Here is a 23,314-nt window from a genome sequence, read left to right as displayed (position 1 = left end):
AAAATATGGAAATACATTTTAAACAGAAAGTTTTTTTATTCTGTTTAAAATGTATTTCCATATTTTTATATATTGTATATATATATATATATATATATATATATATATATATATATATATATACAAGGAAACACTAGACTTCATGAATTAACTGTGATGACAGGTGTCTTTTATAAATGTGTAAAGATGACAAGCTCTTAATGTGTCTTTAATTAAAAGGAGGATGAAGATGATCAACCTGTCTGGTATCATATGAATGAATCTGGGTATTTAATCTAAAAAGGTTTCTACAGGATGACGTCATGGTTTCTTTATAGAGCAGATTTGTTGACCAAAGTGCTGCAGAGAGATTAAATTACTCGATTAATGATGTCGACCAAACAAAAGCACAGGACGGATCATAATCACAGATATAAACAGCCTCAGAGAATTTAAACAACATCTGAATACAATCACAACACAACCAGCAGAGACACACAACACATGAAATACACTGATCCATTCCTTTATTGATCCCTCAGAGTAAATGAGTGTGCATTGTGTACAAAGTGTAGTCGACGCGGGTCGGAGCAGAACTGCAGATCATTACTCATAAATGAGGTTTATTGTAATTTCCACTTGTTTATCTTTGAACTTCTGATAGCTGATGTTGGCTGACAGCCGGAGACTTGAGCTCAGGGACGATCCAGACGTTTGTTGAAGTGAAATGTGGCTGAAGTGATGACACAGCGCCATCTACTGGCCTGGAGGCAGTGTATGTGAGTTGGCATGGTAATGTCACTGTGACTGTTTATCCAGAGATCAGCTGATTTCACCCCCTCACAACAACAACAACAACAACAATAATGTGCTTAGAAATGACTTTTAGTGTTTTAATAACAACATTTCCATCCTTGCGTCGGTCGTCCTGCAGGAAGATAAAGGAAGATGCCGTGTTTGTCTGATCGTCTTTAGTTTGCTGAGTGATCAATAACCAACTATTCACTTCTTCAGGGTTAATGTGTCCATATATGAATCAATACATGATCCAATTATTCAGAATGTATTGATCTCAACAACAACATGCTAACTGTCGGCCTGTTTCTGTGAATGTAAAGAAGAACACAGCGGTGCAGAGTGCTGGGATCAATACTGAATTGGTGAGGTAATAGATTACTTTACCTTCAACTTATATTCAACCATGATGATGATCACTGAATATGTCAACATACCATCTTGTTAGTGTTAGTTTGTTCTCGTTTCGGGACAGCACTGCGTCGTGGTGCAAAACCACCGGAGGACAAACAGCTGGTCTGAAGTCAGTGATGACAACAGAAGCCAAGAAACACAAAAACACAAATGTGATAGTAATAATTTAATATTTATTTGTCAAAAATTAACTATCTGAATTTACAGAGTTGCTAAGGCAGGCACGGTCTGAAAATATAATAAATCAGCAGCATTTGTTTGAGGACAGCCAACGATTAAAATACAAAATACTCTGCTCTCTAAAACTGATCGAAGACAAACCAGCAGAAACTGAAGTCACTGCGGACGCAATCAGAACTGAAGACACGTGACGTTCAGGTGTGTTAAAGAGTCTTTGAGACAGTTTGAGAAGACGAGTGCAGCCGTCCTCCAACACGTCAGCGCCACTAAAGAAGACGGATTTTAACTGGGACACACAGACCGAACAAATCTGGACAAAAGAGGAAACACGAGCGTTTCCACGCAGACGGCTTCTCTTCTCTCTAATCAATTAGTTTCATTCAGATCATCACAAACTCGTTTCATAGTTAAACTCAACTTTGGACGGTTCAGAGCTGTAACATACTCAGAGGAACACTTTGTCCTCACATTGACCTAAAACAGGATAACATCGATTAATCTACCAGGAATAATTATCAGATTGTTCATCACAGTTCAGGTGACGACTTCAGTTCTTCACTACAGAAGAAGAAAAGGAGGAAAATATTTATGGGACCAGTGAATTTTACTACTGAGATTAAAAAAATGACTCAAATTATTTATCAATTATTGAAATTGTTGCAGATTATTTTGATTAATCAACTAATTGAGCTGGAATTTGATTCATTTAAAAACAGAATAAAACCTTTAATGTTGAACATCAGCAGTTCGTCTCTGACTCCTAATGACTGATGATTCTCCAGGATCAACGAAGCAGCAGCATAACGGTCAGAACCGATCAGCAAGGCTCGTCAGCTCCGGTTGGATGGATGGAAGACTGTTCATCACTCATTTCCTCACATACATTCATTCAAGTCCAGATTCAGTGCAAAGAGACAGATTCATTTCACAGGAGCCCGATGAGTTGTTGGTGATTGGAGAATCAGCTGATTGGGAGACGGAGGGCTCAGATTGGACCAGCAGGCTGCAGTACTGGACTCAGCCCATGTAGGGGTACCTCCAGTCTTGGAGGGGGACGTGGGTCTCCTTCACCACCTGCGGCGACGTCCATCTCAGGACGTAGTGTCGACCACCGGGTTTGTCGTTGGTTCCTGGGTGAAGAGGAAAGACTGAAACGACCTGCAACAATCAACACTCGGCTGCAGTCAGACAAGGAGAACCGGCTCCTACCTGAAGCTCTGGCGCCACCAAACGGCTGCTGAGCTACGATGGAGCCGGTGGATTTATCGTTGACGTAGTAGTTCCCTGCAGCGTTCCTCAAAGCTTTAGCTGCCTCCTGGATCACACTCCTGCAACAAACAAACTTCATGTGTCAAACATACAGCTCTCCTGCTGTGATCCAAGCGTCCAGAACCCCCGAGATCCAAAACTGATCTGAAAAGACGTCATTTAACCCTTTAATAAGCTGAACTCTTCACTGTAGCTGCTGAGCTAACAGTGTTAGCGTGCACCCTGTCTGAAGTGGGTGCACAAGCTCAACCGAGCCAGGACTCAGGCTGGTAAAATAACAGTTAGATAAAAAATAAAAAACAAAATAAAACACATGAATATGCAGTAAAAGTCTTTCCATGCAGGAGGTGAGCTGAACTTATCGTCCGGTCAGAAACTCCGTAACAACCAGGCCGGCCTCAGCAGGACGCTCTGAGGTAACAGCGTCTTTCTCGTCCTACAAACACGTGAGTGTGACGATGAGCATGTCTTACTTGTCCTGAGCGTACACAGCTCCTGTGAGGGCGTATGGAGACGTGTTGTCTATCAGCTGCAGCACCTCCCTGTAGTCCTTCTCAGGATAAACATACACTGAGAGTACAGGCCCAAAGATCTCCTGCAGAACAGTTTGTACAAAGATTATTATTCAAGTCTGCTGTGAATAAATGTTGTTTACTGTCAGAGATGTGTTCAGAAAGGAGTTCAGTTTGTGCTCATGTGAAGTTAAACAGGAGGTCCGGCTGCTCAGCTCGGTATGAGCCAGGACAGACGGGCTGTACCTCGTTCATGATGGCGTCCTGAGGGTCTGTGGTCTCCACGATGGTCGGCTCCACAAAGTAACCCTTCCTGTCGTCACAGTTACCACCGGCGATGACTTTCAGATTAGACGAGGACTTAGCGTGGTCGAGCCACTTCTTGATCCGAGCAAACGACTTCGGCAGGAGACGGACAAGGACATACAGTCAGTAACACACAGGAGACATCAGGATGATTTCAGAGAGGACGTGGACTCACCTTGTCATCGATCACAGCTGAGAAAAAGGTGCTGAAGTCTTCCACTGGCTGGAGGAGAGGAAGAAGAAACGTCATTAACATCAGACACACTGTCCTCAGTCTGTCTGTGTTCAGCAGGTCATGTGACGTCATCTCAGCAGCATTGTTAGCATTGTTTGCATCAGGTGTTTGCTCATTAGCTCACAGTTGGAGTCGATTAATTGATTAATCGATAAATTGATGATCAGAAAATTCATCTGCAGCTTTCTGATAATTGATTGTTTCAGTCACATGTTGAATATTTTCTGCTGCTCAGATGTGCTGCTCGTCTGTCTCACATGGGACACTGTGTGGAGACGTCACTCTGAGCCTGGACAAAGACTTTTAACGTCACTGTATGAGCCATTTCTGTGTGACTGCGTGTCTGTATGGGGCCAGTAGGTGTCCTCAGCGCACCACGAAAGGGGAGTCTACATAGGTGGGAGTTATTGTTCCAGGGTCAGGGGTCAGGTGCTGCAAAGGGGAAGAGCACACAGTTTTCGACCGCTCTGTCATGCTGCGGCAGGCGAGTCGCGTCGGTAATGGTGCATGGACTTTGTTCACACTAGAAGATGTTTTGGTGAGAAAAATAAACCATGATCGCAAATTAACCGATTCCGAAGTCGTCTGTGTCTCGCAGTGTTCGGCAAGCGCGTCAACCTAAGTTCAGCCCTCTATGCAGCCCCTCAGTGGCTTTAAGCACTAGGTTTAGCCTCTACATTTAAGCCCAAAACTCGCTAATGACGGAGCTTCATGGTCCTGGAAAAAGAAGCCACAAGCATGTAAACACGGAACATTGCACCATAACGAGCCATAATGGTTCAAAGCAAAAATGATAAGCAATGATGATCTTATGTCAAATGTGAAAAGATGGTTATCAGGTGCTGAACAAACATCATCAGGTGCTGAACAAACATCATCAGGTGCTGAACATACATTAAAGAGTCACAATGATGATGACAAAGATGATGTGAACCCAGAGGACAGTATCTCAAATGTGGCCAGCAAACACTCAAGCAGAAAAAGCTCGCGTAGTGGAAGGTCAAGCACTGCCTCCTCAACAAGAGTTAAAGCTGAGGCTGAAAGAGCCGCGTTGCTTGCTCATGCTGCAGCGTTACAAAAAATGCACGCCTTGGAGGAACAAGAACAACAGCTCAAAAGGAAAAAGGAGCAGCTTGAGTTGGAAACCAAACTAGCCGCATCCACTGCTAAACTAGCAGTCCTACAGGCCTCTGACATCCAAAGCGTTTCTAAGTCATCAACAAATGCAATGAATTCTTACCTGGACAAGAAAACCAAACAACCTATCAAGCTCAACCTGATGGCCAAAGCATACAGTCCTGTAAAACAGAATAAACAATTGTCAAAGGATCAGTCATTGCCAACATTCAACCAAGTACCAGCTACTACGTTAGCAAGGGAGGCTAGCCAACAATGCACCATCAGACAGAGTGAACGGATGGATCCAAGGGTACAAGATGTCTGTCCCACAATACCATTAAATGCATTCTCACAGCCTTTGGAACACACACCGTTGAACACTCAGCCATTGGATGAAAGGCAATTTGGAAGTATTTGTGCTATAATGGAAAGGCAGAACGAAATAACGTCAGCCCTTGTATACCAGCAACGTTTAATGTTATTGCCCGCAAGAGACATTCCTGTATTTGACGGGGACCCACTTCAGTTTATTTCCTTCAAGAGAGCATTTGAGCAAGGTGTGGAGCAGAAGGTCAGTAGAGGTGATTGTTTGTATTACCTCGAACAATTTACAAGAGGACAGCCACGGGAACTGGTTCGGAGTTGTCAGCATATGGCTCCTGAGTATGGTTATGCACAGGCAAAACTGCTACTTCAACAACACTTCGGCAATGAGTTCAAGATCGCTACTGCATACATTTGAAAAGGTCTTGGCCTGGCCAACAGTAAAGGCAGAGGATGTAAATGCGTTGCAAAATTATTCTCTGTACCTGCGTTCATGTTGTAACGTGATGGAGAAGCTGCAGTATGTGCGAGAATTGGATATCCCAAGTAATATGAGAGCTGTCATGTCTAAATTGCCATATAAACTGAGGGAGCGATGGAGGATCGTCGCACACGACATATTGGAAACATCTGGACAAGGAGCACTTTTTAAAGACCTGGTTGCATTTATCGAAAGACAGGTTCGAATAATATCTGACCCTCTGTTTGGTGACATTCGCGATGTTGCATCTGGATCATCTAGCTCTAAGGTCAGCAGCAGGATGAAATCGCAACCACCTACTAAAATCAGAGGAAATAGTTTTGCCACCACCATCGCACCCATGCAACCAGCCGAGAGCTCCAGGGATTCAAAGGGAGATGCACCATCATATGGTTCTGCAGTGAAGTCAACCTGTGTGTGTTGTTCTGGAAATCATTTATTGGAAAAATTTCAACAGTTTACAAGAAAGAAGCACAGAGATAAAATAAGCTTCCTAAAGGAACAGGAGCTTTGTCTCGGCTGTTTATGTGCTGGGCACTTGAGTCGAGAGTGTGACAATCGTTTGCTCTGCAGGGTGTGTGGCCAGAGTCATCCCAGTGTGCTCCACGTTGACAAAAGGAACAAAGAAAGAACAAATACAAGGTCTAAGGAGCCTGCGACATGTAATACAACAGCATCTCATTAAACATGTGGACATACAGGGGCCGGAGACGATCGCTGTCTTCTTTCCATCCTCCCAGTCCAAGTTAAGTCCATCAAAGGTGATCGTGTAATCAACACATACGCTTTTTTGGATCCCGGCAGCACAGCCACCTTTTGTTCGGAGCATCTCATGCAAAGGCTCAACATTACTGGTCGACGGACCAGTTTTCTCCTTCAAACCATGGGACAGGAAAGGGTCGTCCCGGCTTACAGTCATGGAAAAAATTATTAGACCACCCTTGTTTTCTTCAATTTCTTGTTCATTTTAATGCCTGGTTCAACTAAAGGTACATTTGTTTGGACAAATATAATGATAACAACAAAAATAGCTCGTAAGAGTTTAATTTAAGAGCTGATATCTAGCCATTTTCCATGGTTTTCTTGATAGTAACCAAAATCACTTAAGTTCTTACATCAATAGCTATGGCACTGTACTGCCAAAAACACTGCTTTTAAGCATTCCATGTTTTCTTTTCTGTTTGCTTTAAACACATGATACACACAGGAGTTAGTATTTGATTGCGTAACCATTGTTTTTGATGACTGAAGCCATGCGTCTTGGCATGCTCTCCACCAGCTTCTGACATTGTTCTGCTGTCACAGCAGCCCATTCCTGTTGCACAAATTCAAACAAATTTGCTTTGTTTTTGGGCTTGTGGTTCTCCATTTTGAGTTTGATGATTTTCCATAGGTTTTCAACTGGATTCAGATCTGGTGATTGAGCAGGCCAAGGCATGGTGCGAATTTTGTGGTTCTCCATCCAGGCTTTAACTGACCTTGCTGTGTGGCAAGGGGCATTGTCTTGTTGGAAAATCCAGTCATTCGAGGCAGGAAAGAGTTTTCCAGCTGATGGAAGAAGACTGTTTTCAAGAGTAGCCCTGTACATGACCTGGTTCATTCGCCCTTCACACAATTGCATTTGCCCTGTTCCACTCATACTGAAACAACCCCAGATCATCACTGATCCACCCCCATGTTTTACTGTAGGGGCAAGACAGTCTGGTTTGTAGGCTTCTCCAGGCCTCCTCCTAACCAGTAAGTTAGCTGGAGTGGGCATCAACTCAAAATTGGATTCATCACTGAAGAGAACCTTAGCCCAATCATCAACAGTCCAATCCTTGTGATCCCTAGCAAAGAGTAACCGGGCCTTCCTGTGCCTTTCGTTGATGAAGGGCTTCTTCCGTGCTCTGTGTGACTTCAGACCAGCTTCAACAAGTCGGTTTCGAACTGTCCTTGCCGAACAAGTCACATTTCTCGACAGTGCCCACTCATTTTTAAGGTCCCTGGAGGTCTGACGACGATTCCTGACACAGGAACGGACGAGTGCACGGTCATCTCGTGGGGTAGAGAGACGTTTCCTGCCGCGGCCAGGTAGCAATTTGGTAGTGCCGTGTTCGGCTTGTTTTTTCTTGTTGTAATGAACAGCTGTCTTGGAGATCTTTAGTTTTTTTGCTACCTGTCTCTCACTCATGCCAATTTCCAGCAGTGCCAAGATGGCTGCCTTTGTGGCTTCACATAATTCTTTTGTTTTAGGCATTATGTGAGAGCTGACAACTTCTGAGTTGTGCTATGGCTTGAATGTAAGCAGGAAACCACTCTAAGCCTTTGCATGTGCAGTGCTGCTTATGACATGAAATGGCCTCTTATATACCCTGGGAATACAATTAAGCTTAAGAATGTCAAATAGGACATAAAGTATTATGTGATCAGCTGCATTTTTTGTCGTGTTCATTGTATTATACCTTTAGTGGTACCAGGTATTAAAATGAACAAGAAATTGAAGAAAACAAGGGTGGTCTAATAATTTTTTCCATGACTGTATTCACTGTCCAGCCTGGAGGTATCTGGCTTGGGAAACAACCTGTTCTATAAGCTTCCAGAAGTCCTTACACAGAAGAAGATGCCTGTAAGTCTGGACAATATCGTGAAGGAAGAGGATCTGGCAAAGTGGCCATACCTGTCAAAGGTAAAAATCCCCAGTTTAAAGGCTAATGTCGATTTGTTGATTGGTAGCAACGCTCCCAGGATGTTGGAGCCCTGGGAGGTCGTAAATAGCCAAGGGGAGGGCCCATATGCTATAAGAACAGCACTGGGTTGGGTCATAAATGGTCCTGTGCATGGAAATGGCAGCAGCCTGGAAGGCAAGTTCCCTTCTGTAAGCGTCAACAAGATCTCTGTGAGCCGGTTGGAACAAATGTTGAGTGAGCAGTACAACCATGACTTCAACGAGAGAGCCACAGAGGAGAAGGGACTCTCAAGAGAGGACGTTAAGTTCATGGAGATGGCGGAGAGTTCTGCAACACTCAACGAAGGTCACTACAGCTTAAGACTGCCCTTTAAGAGGGATGTCGTGTCTCTGCCCAAGGGAAGTTCCTTAAGAATGAGGAGTTTTATGAGGAGTATAAAACCTACCTGGATGTGATGATCAGCAAGGGGTATGCAGAAAAAGTACCTGCACAGCAGCTTGAACGGGGAAGTGGCAGGATTTGGTATCTCCCCCACCACGGTGTGTATCATCCAAGAAAAGGGGCTCTGCGGGTGGTCTTCGACTGCGGTGCAACATTCAAGGGAACATCATTGAATAAGCAGTCACTCTCACCAAATGGATCAGCAACAATTGATCACATTAGAAGATGTTTTGGTGAGAAAAATAAACCACGATCGCAAATTAACCGATTCCGAAGTCGTCTGTGTCTCGCAGTGTTCGGCAAGCGCGTCAACCTAAGTTCAGCCCTCTATGCAGCCCCTCAGTGGCTTTAAGCACTAGGTTTAGCCTCTACAGTCACTAAAAGAATAATTGAGATAATAAACTGCAGCCTCATCAGTAATGAAGATAAAGTCTGCTGGCAGCAGGATTAAAGGACAACTTGTCTTTCTATGTGGACATTGGTGCAGTTTGGACTCACGTCTCCCACTGTGATGTGCTTGTGGATGTCCAGCAGCTCCTGTCTGATCCTCGGCCACATGCTGTCTGGGACGTACATCCTGGAGCAGGCTGAACACTTCTGACCTCCATACTCAAACGCTGAGCGGATCGTCCCCTTCACCACGCTCTCAACGTCCGCCGACTTGTGGACAAAGTGGAAATTCTTCCCACCGCACTCTGAAAAAGATTTTAACACGTAGATCAACACACACATCACAGACCAGCTTTTAATCCTCCACTGAGGATGATGATGGTGTTTCTGTGTCATGTGACCTCCTGGGTGGAGGCTGAGCTGTGTGTATAAACCATCAGTCCCAGGCTGGAGGTGGTGTTTCTGCTCACCTCCTGCCAGTCGAGGGAAGTTCCTGTAGGTGTCCAGGTTCTGGGCCACCTGCTTCCAGAGACGCTTGAACGTCCTGCAGAAACAGATGCAGTGACGGTCACTTCTTCACTGTCTCATTTCATCTACAACACAAAGACTACAAGATAATTCAGCTGAAAAATACACATTAATTTAGTTTCAATGATTACGTTGTGGTGCTGGAAAGTTGTTTTAAAGACACAGTGAGCATATTTTAATCCACACAGCAGGTGAGGAGACGCGTGGAGACGTGCGGAGACGTGTGGAGACGCGTGGAGACATGTGGGTGTCTCAACCTGCAGCAGCAACAGCAAACTAATCACAATATAAAATCATATTGTTGTGTGTGAACACACAAACCTGCAGCCAAAGATTCAAATAATAAAATAGTCACATTACCTGATCACATCAATTTAAGTTCCATTTTCTGTCTTAATTCAAATCCATGACGACGGTTTCTCCACCAATCACAAGCTGTGTTACTGAACTGTGCATAAAGAGCCGATGACAATCACAAAATGGCTGATCACTGATTTACAGACAGGATAGAAGTCTACGATGAGTCAGCAGCATTAATGTGGTGCCGGACGGGTCACCTGCAGGACGGGTCACCTGCAGGATGGGTCACCTGCAGGCTGTGGCCACAGAACCAGTTACACTGTTTGTGTTTTGGTGCGTTTGCAGGAGTACAAAGATAAAAATGTTAATATTTCTACATGTGTGACACTTTGAGGCCTCGAGCTACACGACTCAAACATCTCTTCATGTTTCTCTTGTGTGGAGTAAAATATTATAAATGATCAGTCTGTTTAGTTTTTCTTTTGGTTTTACGGTCTAATAACTATTTATAATACCATGTGGCATTATAGCAACGAACATAATCAAACAGCCTGATCATCATCAGTGGCTTGTTTGTATCTCACAGGACTGAAGCACCCTGGATTCAGAGACCAGAGGGTGAAGACACTTTAACGTGTCGATGGAAGCAGCATCCTCGTCTCAAACAAAACTCATATCAAAGAAACGTCCTTACGGGACGCTGCCGGTGAAGTTGATGCCTGCCAGGTGCTGAGAGGAGGTGATGGCGTCTCCGAACACGGGACCATCGGCTGGGAGGAACTGGATGATGTTTGGAGGCAGACCGCTCTCCCTCAGGACTTTGTAGACAAGGTAGCTGGCAGACATGGCCGTGTCACTGGGCTTCCACAGGACCACGTTACCCTGAAACACACCAGCAGCTCAGGTACACAACACTCGACACGCACACACACTCAACACAACACACACACACTCTGACCCCCCCAACCCCCCCTCGCCCACTGATGCACTCATGACATACTCACATATTCACACTCACCATCAGAGCCGGGGTTCCTGCCAGGTTTCCACCAATAGCAGTGAAGTTAAAGGGTGCCACAGCTGCAACGAAGCCCTGAGGGGGGAGGAGGTGGGGAGGAGGCAGAGGAGGAGGTGAGGGGGGAGGCAGGGAAGGAGGTGGGGAGGAGGTGAGGGAGGAGGCAGAGGAGGAGGTGGGGAGGAGGTGAGGGAGGAGGTGAGGGAGGAGGCAGAGGAGGAGGTGGGGAGGAGGCAGAGGAGGAAGTGAGGGAGGAGGTGAGGGAGGAGGCAGAGGAGGAGGTGGGGAGGAGGTGAGGGAGGAGGCAGAGGAGGAAGTGAGGGAGGAGGTGAGGGAGGAGGCAGAGGAGGAGGTGGGGAGGAGGTGAGGGAGGAGGCAGAGGAGGAGGTGGGGAGGAGGTGAGGGAGGAGGTGAGGGAGGAGGCAGAGGAGGAGGTGGGGAGGAGGTGAGGGAGGAGGCAGAGGAGGAGGTGAAGGGACATATTAATTTACTGAACAGTAATAAAGGTAAACTGTATGTGAGACTGTAAACAGTCCTGATGTCTCAGGTCCACATGTGTTCTGGGAGCTGACAGGTCCACATGTGTTCTGGGAGCTGACTGGTCCACATGTGTTCTGGGAGCTGACTGGGCCACATGTGTTCTGGGAGCTGACTGGTCCACATGTGTTCTGGGAGCTGACAGGTCCACATGTGTTCTGGGAGCTGACTGGGCCACATGTGTTCTGGGAGCTGACTGGGCCACATGTGTTCTGGGAGCTGACTGGGCCACATGTGTTCTGGGAGCTGACTGGGCCACATGTGTTCTGGGAGCTGACTGGGCCACATGTGTTCTGGGAGCTGATATGAAGCCGACCACAATATTATAATTATTCTTATTTTCTGGAGTCTGAAGCTGATTTCTAGTTTACAGGATGATGGCGGATGATCAAAGCAACAATAATGTCACCAGTCAGATTTCTGAACAGGTCAAACGTCTCGTGGTGGACTTCACATCACATCAGTTCTGACAGAGTGAAAACATAAAGCGTGAAGCTGAACGGACCTCCAGTCCACGGTACAGCATGGTGTTGGTGCTGCCCTCAGCGTCCAGCGGCTGCTGGTCCTGCAGCTCAATGGCATGTTTGGCATTAAATCTGAAGAAGTCAATCAGCTCTGCAGCAGCATCGATCTCTGCCTGGACCACCGTCTTCCCCTGACAAAGAAGACAAAGAAGACAAAGAAGACAAAGAAGACGATGAAGACGATGAAGACGATGAAGACGATGAAGACGAGCCAGGATGTTATTTACATTACAACGTCCAAATATACAAATATGATTCAACATGTACAGATGTGTGTGAATGATGTCATTGTCCCTCTGTGTGAATGGTGTCCTTGTCTCTGTCCATCTGTGTGAATGGTGTCCTTGTCCCTCTGTGTGAATGATGTCATTGTCTTTCTCTCTCTCTGTGTGTGAATGATGTCCTTGTCTCTCTGTCCCTGTGTGAATGGTGTCCTTGTCCCTCTGCGTGAATGATGTCATTGTCTCTCTGTGTGAATGGTGTCCTTGTCTCTCTGTGCGAATGATGTCATTGTCTTTCTCTCTCTCTGCGTGAATGATGTCATTGTCTCTCTGTGTGAATGGTGTCCTTGTCTCTGTGCGAATGATGTCATTGTCTTTCTCTCTCTATGTGTGAATGGTATCATTGTGTCTCTGTCCCTCTGTGTGAATGGTGTCATTGTCTCTCTGTCCCTCTGTGTGAATGGTGTCATTGTCTCTCTGTCCCTCTGTGTGAATGATGTCATTGTCTCTCTGTCCCTCTGTGTGAATGATGTCATTGCCTCTCTGTCCCTGTGTGTGAATGATGATATTGTCTCTCTGTCCCTCTGTGTGAATGATGTCATTGCCTCTCTGTCCCTCTGTGTGAATGATGATATTGTCTCTCTGTCCCTCTGTGTGAATGGTGTCCTTGTCTCTCTGTCCCTCTGTGTGAATGGTGTCATTGTCTCTCGGTCCCTCTGTGTGAATGGTGTCATTGTCTCTCGGTCCCTCTGTGTGAATGATGTCATTGTCTCTCTGTGTGTGAATGGTGTCCTTGTCTCTCTGTCCCTGTGTGTGAATGATGTCATTGTCTCTCTGTCCCTCTGTGTAAATGGTGTCATTGTCTCTCTCTCTCTGTCCCTGTGTGTGAATGATGTCATTGTCTCTCTCTCTCTCTGTCCCTCTGTGTGAATGATGTCATTGCCTCTCTGTCCCTCTGTGTGAATGGTGTCATTGTCTCTCTGTCCCTCTGTGTGAATGGTATCATTGTGTCTCTGTCCCTCTGTGTGAATGGTATCATTGTGTCTCTGTCCCTCTGTGTGAATGGTGTCATTGTCTCTCTGTCCCTCTGTGTGAATGATGTAATTGCCTCTCTGTCCCTCTGTGTGAATGATGTCATTGTCTCTCGGTCCCTCTGTGTGAATGATGTCATTGTCTCTCTGTGTGTGAATGGTGTCCTTGTCTCTCTGTCCCTGTGTGTGAATGATGTCATTGCCTCTCTGTCCCTCTGTGTGAATGATGTCATTGCCTCTCTGTCCCTCTGTGTGAAGTCTTGTGTTGATTATGTTCCTCTGACGTCTCTGATAAAGCTTAATTAATTGTAGAAAACGTCTCCCTGGGTCTGCTGTACCTGTCCAATCATGGTCTTGGCGAGGATTTCTGCTCTCTTGGGTCCGCTGATGGCGTCAGCTGCCTTGAAGAGAACCTGGGCTCGGTCCTGGGCGGGCTTCAGGTCCCACTCTCTCCTCGCTGCCACAGATGCCAGGATGGCTTTGTTGATGAGCTCCTGCATCGGTCACATTCACACAAAAAGAAAGTGGTCGGCAGAGGCTACGATAAATAAGTCAACTTTATTCTGAAAGCTCCTGTCAGACCCAGAGTTACACGGTGCTTCACAGGTGACCAGAACCAACAGAATCATAAACAGCACAAAGCCACTGGATTAATTATACTGAGAGGAAGTTTGTTCCACAGTGTCAGAGCTAAAACAGCAAAAGAAGAAGTCTGGACTGTTCATGTCTGAGACTCCTGATCTGCTTTCTGTTTAAACTCCTGCTGAAAGATTTTTAATGTAAAACCTCAAGTATTGTGCAAAGTTTAAGCAATTTCTATAGTTGATAGTTGGCTGCTTTAACTATCGATTATAGGTTAATCATTAATGATTTTTAAAGTATTTTGGAAGTTTTTCTAGTAGAAAATTTTGTGTTGGCAACATTAAGGAGTTGAAAGAACAGATAAAGTTACAAGTTACTTAAACAATAAACTAAATAATACTAAATAATGACTTCATTTTAATAGCGAAGCTGCGTCTGAGGCTACTAAATGGCTAAAATGTAATGATCTCAGCTTGTATCGAAAGTATTTTTGCTTCTTTCAAATTATTCTTAATTATTAATTATTATTCTTTAATTATTATTAACTATTTGTGTGTTAATTAAAAGCATTCTGTTGTCCCAGTATTTTGTTTTATTTTGATATATTTGATAAGAAACTATTTGTAATTTGTAACAATACTTTTTGATGTATTTGTGCTCGTCTCCGATTGTTGGTTTAGACATTTTTAAATCAGTTAAATTCTTAACGGTGATTGATCATTAATCATTAACATCAAAAGCACCTACTCTTACAAAAACCAGTTTAGACTTGCTGAGACTGATCAACTAAAGGCCTATTTCCAACCTGTTGTTCCTCAACCAAATCACTGAAAAGTTAGTCCAACATGTAACTGAGAATCAGAAACATCTTATCTAAGAAGGTCCAGAGTGGCTTCAGAACCAGGGACAACAGTTCTGGTGAAGGTTAGCAATGATAGTCATCAGTAAGCACATATTGATATCTGTGTGTAATATCTGTGAAACTGCATCTGACATCAACTGATGGATATTATTTCATCTGTGAGACAGACCTACATCAGTGTAATTAAAAAGCCAGATTTCGGGTTTGTTAGAAAAGTTTTTAAAAAATATGAAAACAGAAAGTTTCGCATTTTATAAATAACACATTTTTACATGATTTCTTACCAAAAGAATTATAAATAAGGCCCCAAAGTTTGGTGGGTTCAGTGCAACAACTAGTGCATCTTACTTCAGCTCACCTTGTCAGCATAGCAGAACTTTGCCACCTTGTGCGAGTGATTGAACGGCTTTGAGAAGACAAAGAAAGTTAAAGTACGTAAAAGTTATGATGTTACACAAACAATATTAATGTCAAGTAAAATTATATTACAATTCAGTTCAGCTTTTCAATCATCTACTACAGTCTGGTCTGACAGTAAACTGACAGTAAACTGGCAGTGAATAGAGCAGCAGTTTACTCTGATTACAGAACCAGCTGTTGACTTCACTCACAGACAGCTGATATCTGATGTCTTTGGTCCACACATGTTCGTCTCCAACCACACATGGGATCTCCTCCGTCTTCCCCTTCAGACCGTCTAAGGCCTGACGTGATCAGAAGAAGAAGAGGTACAATCATAATCATGTTCAGAGTGAATGAGAGTCCATGAGAACACGTGCAGGTTCTGACCTTCAGCAGCTCTTTTCTTTCTGCACTCCCTTCTGTGAAGCCCAGGATCGGCTCGTTCTTCACCTCCACAGCTGCACAGGGGAACGTTCTCAACCTTCAAACACACAAACACATTAAACATGATTTAATGCGAATCAAAGACTTCTAACCTTCTACTCGTTCAGAGGGGGAATTTAGTCTGAGTCAGCAGGAAAACAGCTCGAATCAGCAGGTGGATTTGACCTGAACTGACCTGAACTGGCCATGAACATCTCGGTCACGGTTCGAGGATGTTGAATTCGTTTAATGAACAGACAGGAGCGGGCTGGTTTCAGCCTGACCCTCTTCAACGATGCCCCAAACTTCAGTTTACAGTAGGAGTGTCACGATTCTCCAAATCCTCGATTCGATTCAATTTTCGATTCTAAGGTCACGGTTCAATTCGATTCTCGATTTTTACATTTATTTTTTTAAAGCGCAGGTTGCTGTGCCATTTTTAGACTAGACTTTTATTTAATATAATATCTGACCTTTGTTAGCAATGTACCACACTACATTGTCAAATTTAAAACCTTTATTAACAACATAATGTAACAATAACTTATATCTTCAGTCAACTGGAAACTTAAACAAAATAACCTGCCATCTAGTTTCTCTTCTGTAACTGCAGTCTTCTTCACAGAAGATGATTCAAGCCGACCGGACGTGACGTGGGGGCGTGGCAGCATCGAGGATCCATTTTTTAACTCGAAGTTCGAGATTGTGAATTAATTTCGGTCGATTTCGATTTAAAATCGAAATCGTGACACCCTTAGTTTACAGCTGCTCATACGTAACAGATTATCTCACATTGAATTAAGGCTTTCAAAAGTTTCCAGCACTCAGGAGGCCAAAGAACATTCACCCCCCCCCCCTTCACTGAATCAACAAGGCTGCTGAAACTGGATCCAACAGGAGCCAAACTGAACTTTATTGATAAAACATAATCAAGAACATGAAGAGTGTTTGTCTTCAGGCAGATTTCTCATTTGTTTCAGTTGTACAAATGACAAATTCAGACTTTGTCCAAACAACACAACAGCTTCTCCTGTTCTTCTGACATCAACCTTTTATTTTAGATACGATATGTTTGTTTGATGAGTATCACCAGTTTGTAGCCTGTCGGTCTGATGGTGAACCATGAATCCTCATGACTGTGGTGAATCTTCACAGAGACGTTAGCATCAGAGCACTCCGAATTTAAAATGGATCTCTGGCAGCACGGTTAATGGAAATATCCAACTCACAAGAAGCTGCAGTATTTTTTGCTTTGCTTGCCCGTTTGGTTCAGACCCCAACAAATGTCACATCATCATGATTTTTATATTTTCTTCAGAGAAAATTGAAGCAAAAATAATCATGAATCAGATCAAAAGATCACAGGAAAAGCTTTGAACAGGTTATTCCAGCTTCATCCAGTTCACTTCATGGTTCACCATCACAGCACATATCTGGCTCCTTCTCTCATTCATAGATGATTAACTACTCCAGTCTAAACTTTCTAAACTGAAGGTCACTGAGTGAACAGCGAGGGGAGGAGGGCAGGCCGGCTGCTGGCAGGATAAATATTCTCATACAGACTATAAAGACACACCTGAGCCCCCCCGACAGCTCGTCTCCACATGTGGCTCAGATTCAGCTGCTTTAGTCTGACCACCGAGAGTGAGCGACAATAAACATCTGGAAACTAAAAGACTTTCATTTCCTGCAGTTTTCACAGATAAAAAAAAATAAACTTTCGTTCCTTCTCAGAATCCCTCGCTGGTTCTGAGAAGTGTGGGCCCCTTAAATAATCACAGCCGCCGGTTATAACACTGAATCTGACTGTTATATAAGAGTGTTGGTGAGTGTGTCAGCACACCAGCTACATCAGCTCTTTACAGTCACTCTCTGCTGTATGCCAGCACCTCACCTCACCTGTGTGAACACGTAGACGCACCTCAGACTGAACATGACAGCTGTGTCACATCTTCATGTCCAACACACACAAGACACTGATTTACAGCTGTTTACTGTGAGCTGAATCAGGACTGACTGCTCGCGTCAAATTGAACACTTGTACTTTTGTTATAATATTTGCAATTCCGAATTCCAGTACTTTTTACTCCACTACATTTATCTGATAACTTGGGTTCTTAACTTAGCTCACTGACATTAGCTCACTGACATCAGCTCACTGACATTAGCTCACCGACATTAGCTCACTGACATTAGCTCACTGACATCAGCTCACTGACATCAGCTCACCGACATTAGCTCACCGACATTAGCTCACTGACATTAGCTCACTGACATCAGCTCACTGACATTAGCTCACCGACATTAGCTCACTGACATTAGCTCACTGACATCAGCTCACTGACATCAGCTCACTGACATTAGCTCACTGACATTAGCTCACTGACATCAGCTCACTGACATCAGCTCACTGACATCAGCTCACCGACATTAGCTCACCGACATTAGCTCACCGACATTAGCTCGCCGACAGTGGCTCACTGACATTAGCTCGCCGACATTAGCTCGCCGACATTAGCTCACCGACATTAGCTCACCGACATTAGCTCGCCGACATTAGCTCACTGACATTAGCTCGCCGACAGTGGCTCACTGACATTAGCTCACCGACATTAGCTCGCCGACATGTTGTAGTCACAGTGGAGGTGACGGAGTCTCGTGCTCGTGTAGAAACGGTACCTACCCCCGCCATGACTGCCACACAGCCGCCCTCACGCGCAGCATCTTTTCCGACGGCAGGAAGGTGAAGCTCAGACGGACTCACACACCCTCTGACACACCTGACTCACGGATCAATACCAGATTATACACACGGTATCGATCACCAGGCTGCTTCAGGCGCTTCGACCGATGACGACTAACCGGACTGCTCTAACAACTAACGGGGGTGTTCGTATTTCAAAACCAGATTTCCGCTTGCTCGGAACCGTTGTTCACGTAACGAAAGTTTAGTAATAAAATATATGTTTCACTAACTATGACTTTACAGAAGAAAATGTGCTTCTTTTGTGTAAAAACCGTAAATAGTTGCCAAGACCCCCCTCTCCTCTGTGGAATGGACTCTTCCACGGGCGGGTCTGCGTCTGGCCATTCAGCGAACAGTAAAATATCCTCAGCCAATCACAGGGCGCGTATGAGCTCTCAGCAGGAAGTCCCTTTTCTGACCTGATTGTTGAACTTGTCACATGTTCAGTAACTCACAGTGAATTAATAACAACAACAATAATAATCAGATCCGACAGACTTCATAGAGCACGTACTGCACATTATGTAAAACATTATGGACTTTATTATGTCATCATATTTACATTATGCTGACTATTCAGACCTATACACACATATGTCTGTATATACACACAGCACAGTTCACACATCATGGCTGCTTAAATTACACAACTCTTTTACATACATGTTTTGCATAATTCACTACATGTATATAGATATAAATAAAATGTTCATATTGTGCATAGATTTTTTAAATGTCTTCCATATTTTACAGACACGTGTCTTAATAAACAACAGCAAAAAGACAAAATACAACAGAAAGAGTTTTTTAAACACAAGTCTGACATTAAATAGAGGGAATCCTGGTGTCTTTTTATTCCTGCATTCATTTTTCCCCTGTATTTAATGAGTTAATGTCTCTGTAGCAGATTATACCAGGTAATGTGCTAATCTTTTTCAATCTTTTTGTAATTTGCTTCAGTTAAATCTGATGATTTTACTTTCATATTACAGCAGGATGGTTCAATAAAAGGATGTGTAACGTGACACTGATGATGGCTTCCAGCCGATACGTGTTGGGTTTTGCACCGATAATGAGAAGACTGTATTTATCTGAGTGTTAATAATGTTTATTAAGACTTCAGTTTCTGCTTGTTTGTCTTTTATCAGACAGTTTGAGTGACGTATATTCTGGAGAGTATTAGTATTTTAATCTTTGTCTGTCCATCAGCAAATGCAGCTGATCTCACAACATGTCTGCCGTAGTGTTGACAATAAAATATGAATTATTACAATCACATATTTTTGTTTCTTGGCTTCTTTTATTATCAGACAGTGAGGTGCCAGATTAAAATGTGCCTCTTCCTCCTCCTCCACCTCCTCCTTCACCTCCACCTCCTCTTCCTCCTCCTCTTCCTCCTCCTCCACCTCCTCCTTCACCTCCACCTCCTCCTCCAGCTCCTCCTCTTCCTCCTCCTCCAGCTCCTCCTCCAGCTCCTCCTCTTCCTCCTCCTCTTCTTCCACCACCTCCTCCTCCACCTCCTCCTCCTCCTCCTCCTTCACCTCCACCTCCTTCACCTCCTCCTCCTCCTCCAGCTCCTCCTCTTCCTCCTCCTCCTCCTCCTCCTTCACCTCCTCCTCCTCCTCCAGTTCCTCCTCTTCCTCCTCCTCCACCTCCTCCTTCACCTCCACCTCCTCCTCCTTCACCTCCTCCTCCTCCTCCTCCTTCACCTCCTCCTCCTCCAGCTCCTCCTCTTCCTCCTCCTCCACCTCCTCCTTCACCTCCACCTCCTCCTCCTCCTCCTCCTCCTTCACCTCCTCCTCCTCCTCCTCCTCTTCCCCCTCCACCACCTCCTCCTCCACCTCCTCCTCTTCCTCCTCCTCCACCTCCTCCTCCTCTTCCCCCTCCACCACCTCCTCCTTCACCTCCACCTCCTCCTCCTCTTCCCCCTCCACCACCTCCTCCTCCACCTCCTCCTCCACCTCCTCCTCCTCCACCTCCTCCTTCACCTCCACCTCCTCCTCCTCTTCCCCCTCCACCACCTCCCCCTCCACCACCTCCTCCTCCACCACCTCCTCCTCCACCTCCTCCTCCACCTCCACCACCTCCTCCTCCACCTCCTCGTGTTGATGTGATTCTGTTTTTATCATAATCATAACCATTTGTTTTTTATCTCTATATTCCTTCAGAAATATCTGACAGTCAAGTCTGAACTTCTTTTATCTTTCATTTACTGACTTTACTGTATAAAAACTTTACTGTATGTAAACTTTACTGTATAAAAACTTTACTGTATGTAAACTTTACTGTATGTAAACTTTACTGTATGTAAACTTTACTGTATAAAAACTTTACTGTATGTAAACTTTACTGTATAAAAACTTTACTGTATGTAAACTTTACTGTATGTAAACTTTACTGTATAAAAACTTTACTGTATAAAAAGTTTACTGTATAAAAACTTTACTGTATGTACACTTTACTGTATGTACACTTTACTGTATAAAAACTTTACTGTATTCAAACTTTACTGTATAAAAACTTTACTGTATTCAAACTTTACTGTATAAAAACTTTACTGTATGTAAACTTTACTGTATTCAAACTTTACTGTATAAAAACTTTACTGTATTCAAACTTTACTGTATAAAAACTTTACTGTATGTACACTTTACTGTATAAAAACTTTACTGTATAAAAACTTTACTGTATTCAAACTTTACTGTATAAAAACTTTACTGTATGTAAACTTTACTGTATAAAAACTTTACTGATCACAAACTGAAGTTGGTCAGACCTGCTGTGTCACACACAGCTTCAGTGGTGAAATCTTCACATCACCCACAGTGTTAATATATGGAAACATCCTGTCAGTGAAAGTGTGTGTGAAGGTGTGTATGTGTGTGTCAGTGTCGGGATCAGAGAACGACAGCTTTCCTCTGGTCCAGTCCAGATTCACTCTGATCCTCTGGAGCAAGGCTGCCCATTTTGGGGCCCGTGGGCCAAGACCGATTATTGCTTGATTGTTGCTTAGCAGACATCTCTCAACAGGTGAGATCTAACTTTAATATTTTATTGAACACAAAACAATGTATTAGGCTTGTTATTGATCACAACCATGTTATTATATTTGTGTGATGCATGCATACTTTGTCGGTGGAAAATAGATGTTCTTTTTAAATCTAGGCATTAAATCCAATAACTTAGACTTAGACTTAGACTTAGACTTCACTTTATTGATCCCGTTGGGATGACTCCCTCAGGGAAATTGAATTTCCAGCAGCATACAGTTCACAATAAACTCTTAGCTAAAAATAGAAAATAAAGATAGGAATAGAACAAAATACAATAGAATACAATAAAAATAAAATAAAATAAAATAGGATAAATAAAATAAAATAAAATAAATATAAATGTAGAGGACTGTATATGTGTTATTGTACAGAAATTATTGCACGAAAGTAAGAGTGTCCAGGTATGTATGTGAATAAATAGGTAAATAGATAAATAAGTTATTGCACAGTGACGCAGTATTGCAGTACTGCCGGCTATCTATTTCCTCCTCCCCCCAAGTGAGGAGTTGTACAGCCTGATGGCATGAGGGAAAGGAGTTCTTAAGTCTGTTGGTCCTGCACTTGGGAAGGAGCAGTCTTTCACTGAACAGGCTCCGCTGGTCGCTGATGACGGTGTGCAGAGGGTGGCTGGTATTGTCCATAATATCCAGCAGTTTTTCCAGTGTCCTCCTCTCTGCCACCGTCACCAGAGGGTCGAGCTTCATGCCGACCACAGAGCTGGCCCGCCTGATCAGTTTATCTAGTCTGGATGTGTCCTTCTTGGATGTGCTGCCCCCCCAGCACACCACAGTGTAAGAGAGGACACTGGCAACCACAGAGAACATGGCAGTATTTGTTTTTCATAATGCAGCCATGAACAAAAAAAAGTTTTTTTTTCTCATTTGATTGATGTTTGGTATTCAATTGAAAATCAAATGAAGAACCTTGCATCTTACATTGCTCCTTTTGTCTTTGTGTCTGTACATTCAGGAAGTTTGGCACATTTTCCCAGCCTCAGAGAAGTTGGGTTGATGGAGGAAGACACCAAAATACCTCGACATTCTCAGCAATCTTCTGCTGGAGTTTGACCATCGCTTTGAAGATTTTCGTGGAAATATAACAGCATTTGAGCTGTTTGCGCAAACCTTTTCTGTAAATGTGGATGCAGTCCGTGAGGAGCTTCAAATGGAACTTTTGGAAGGTCAGTCTGATTCAGGCCTCCAGCGAGTCCAGAGAGCTTCTCCAGCAGGACGTTTACAGATGTGCTCCTGCACACAGATGTGGCAAGATCCGCAAACATGCACAGCCAGGTGATGTTATCCCTCTTTGGAGATGTCTGTGAGCAGGCTGTCAGCCTGATGACTCTTAATAAGTCCAAACTGAGAAGTGCTTCATCCGACTCTCACCTACATGACTTTCTCACTGTGTCAGTTAGTCAGCTGGAGCCTGATGTTGACAGACTTAAAAACCAGGGACAGGCTTCATGTCTCACTGACGGGCCTCCTCCAGGAGGAGGTGCAGGCCCAGGCCCTCCCTTGGAGTATGTTCTGCTCTGTGTGATTAATGTTTCTTACAGTAAGTACTAAGGCTGTCACCGAAATTAATTCACAATCTCGAACTTCGAATTAAAAAATGGATGGTCGATGCTGCCACGCCCCCACGTCACGTCCGGTCGGCTTGCCGAGGGGAAACACACGTGTTGAAGTGCTGGAGTCAGCCTCCTCCAGCTTAGCTGCTAGCTAAGCCAGTAGCTATTAGCTACAGCCAGTCAAAGATAGCATGGTGTGACACCACTCCGGTTCGGCTCCTGGACCGTGGTCGGGCAGCACAGGGGAGGTGATTTCCTCCAGGGCCGAAGTTTCTGTTTACCTTCGGGGTGAACCCGCTTTCCCGTGTGAAGCTGGTGGGGAAATAACACCAGGGAGCTTTGCTGTATGTTGAGGAGCCGTCGCCTTTATTCAGCCAGGCTGCAGCCTGTACTGTTCACTTTGCTGCTG

The 23,314-nt window shown here is 44.2% G+C and overlaps 1 protein-coding gene across 2 annotated transcripts; it reads right to left on the bottom strand.

Moving 5' to 3' along the window:
* Window positions 1–1,341: 1,341 nt before the first annotated feature.
* On the bottom strand, window positions 1,342–18,398 carry aldh4a1 (aldehyde dehydrogenase 4 family, member A1). Of its 2 annotated transcripts, none has more exons than XM_073488224.1 (15): window positions 18,223–18,398; window positions 15,504–15,597; window positions 15,326–15,418; window positions 15,073–15,120; window positions 13,609–13,764; window positions 12,000–12,149; window positions 10,961–11,035; window positions 10,637–10,824; window positions 9,585–9,658; window positions 9,223–9,419; window positions 3,631–3,678; window positions 3,396–3,548; window positions 3,111–3,232; window positions 2,578–2,696; window positions 1,342–2,498 (listed from the first exon to the last, which is right to left on the bottom strand). In XM_073488224.1, exons 1-15 carry the CDS (start codon window positions 18,261–18,263, stop codon window positions 2,386–2,388), a joined length of 1,671 nt encoding a protein of 556 aa, XP_073344325.1. In that variant the 5' UTR covers window positions 18,264–18,398; the 3' UTR covers window positions 1,342–2,385. The 2 variants fall into 2 exon arrangements, with proteins under 2 accessions (XP_073344325.1, XP_073344324.1); XM_073488223.1 differs by lacking the exon at window positions 18,223–18,398 and adding an exon at window positions 16,630–16,688.
* Window positions 18,399–23,314: the final 4,916 nt, after the last annotated feature.

The sequence above is a fragment of the Pagrus major genome, chromosome 19 (assembly GCF_040436345.1).
Source record: "Pagrus major chromosome 19, Pma_NU_1.0".
Lineage (NCBI taxonomy): Eukaryota > Metazoa > Chordata > Actinopteri > Spariformes > Sparidae > Pagrus > Pagrus major.
This window is presented reverse-complemented; position numbering and strand designations above follow the sequence as displayed.

Excerpts from the sequence above, each read along its gene's own strand:
- aldh4a1 (XM_073488223.1), bottom strand. The coding sequence starts at position 16,673 with ATGAGGATTCATGGTTCACCATCAGACCGACAGGCTACAAACTG. Across the intron at positions 9,659-10,636 it reads AACTTCACCGGCAGCGTCCC|GACGTTCAAGCGTCTCTGGA; the intron begins GTAAGGACGTTT and ends CTGTTTCTGCAG. Across the intron at positions 2,697-3,110 it reads GCTGTGTACGCTCAGGACAA|GAGTGTGATCCAGGAGGCAG; the intron begins GTAAGACATGCT and ends TGTTTGTTGCAG.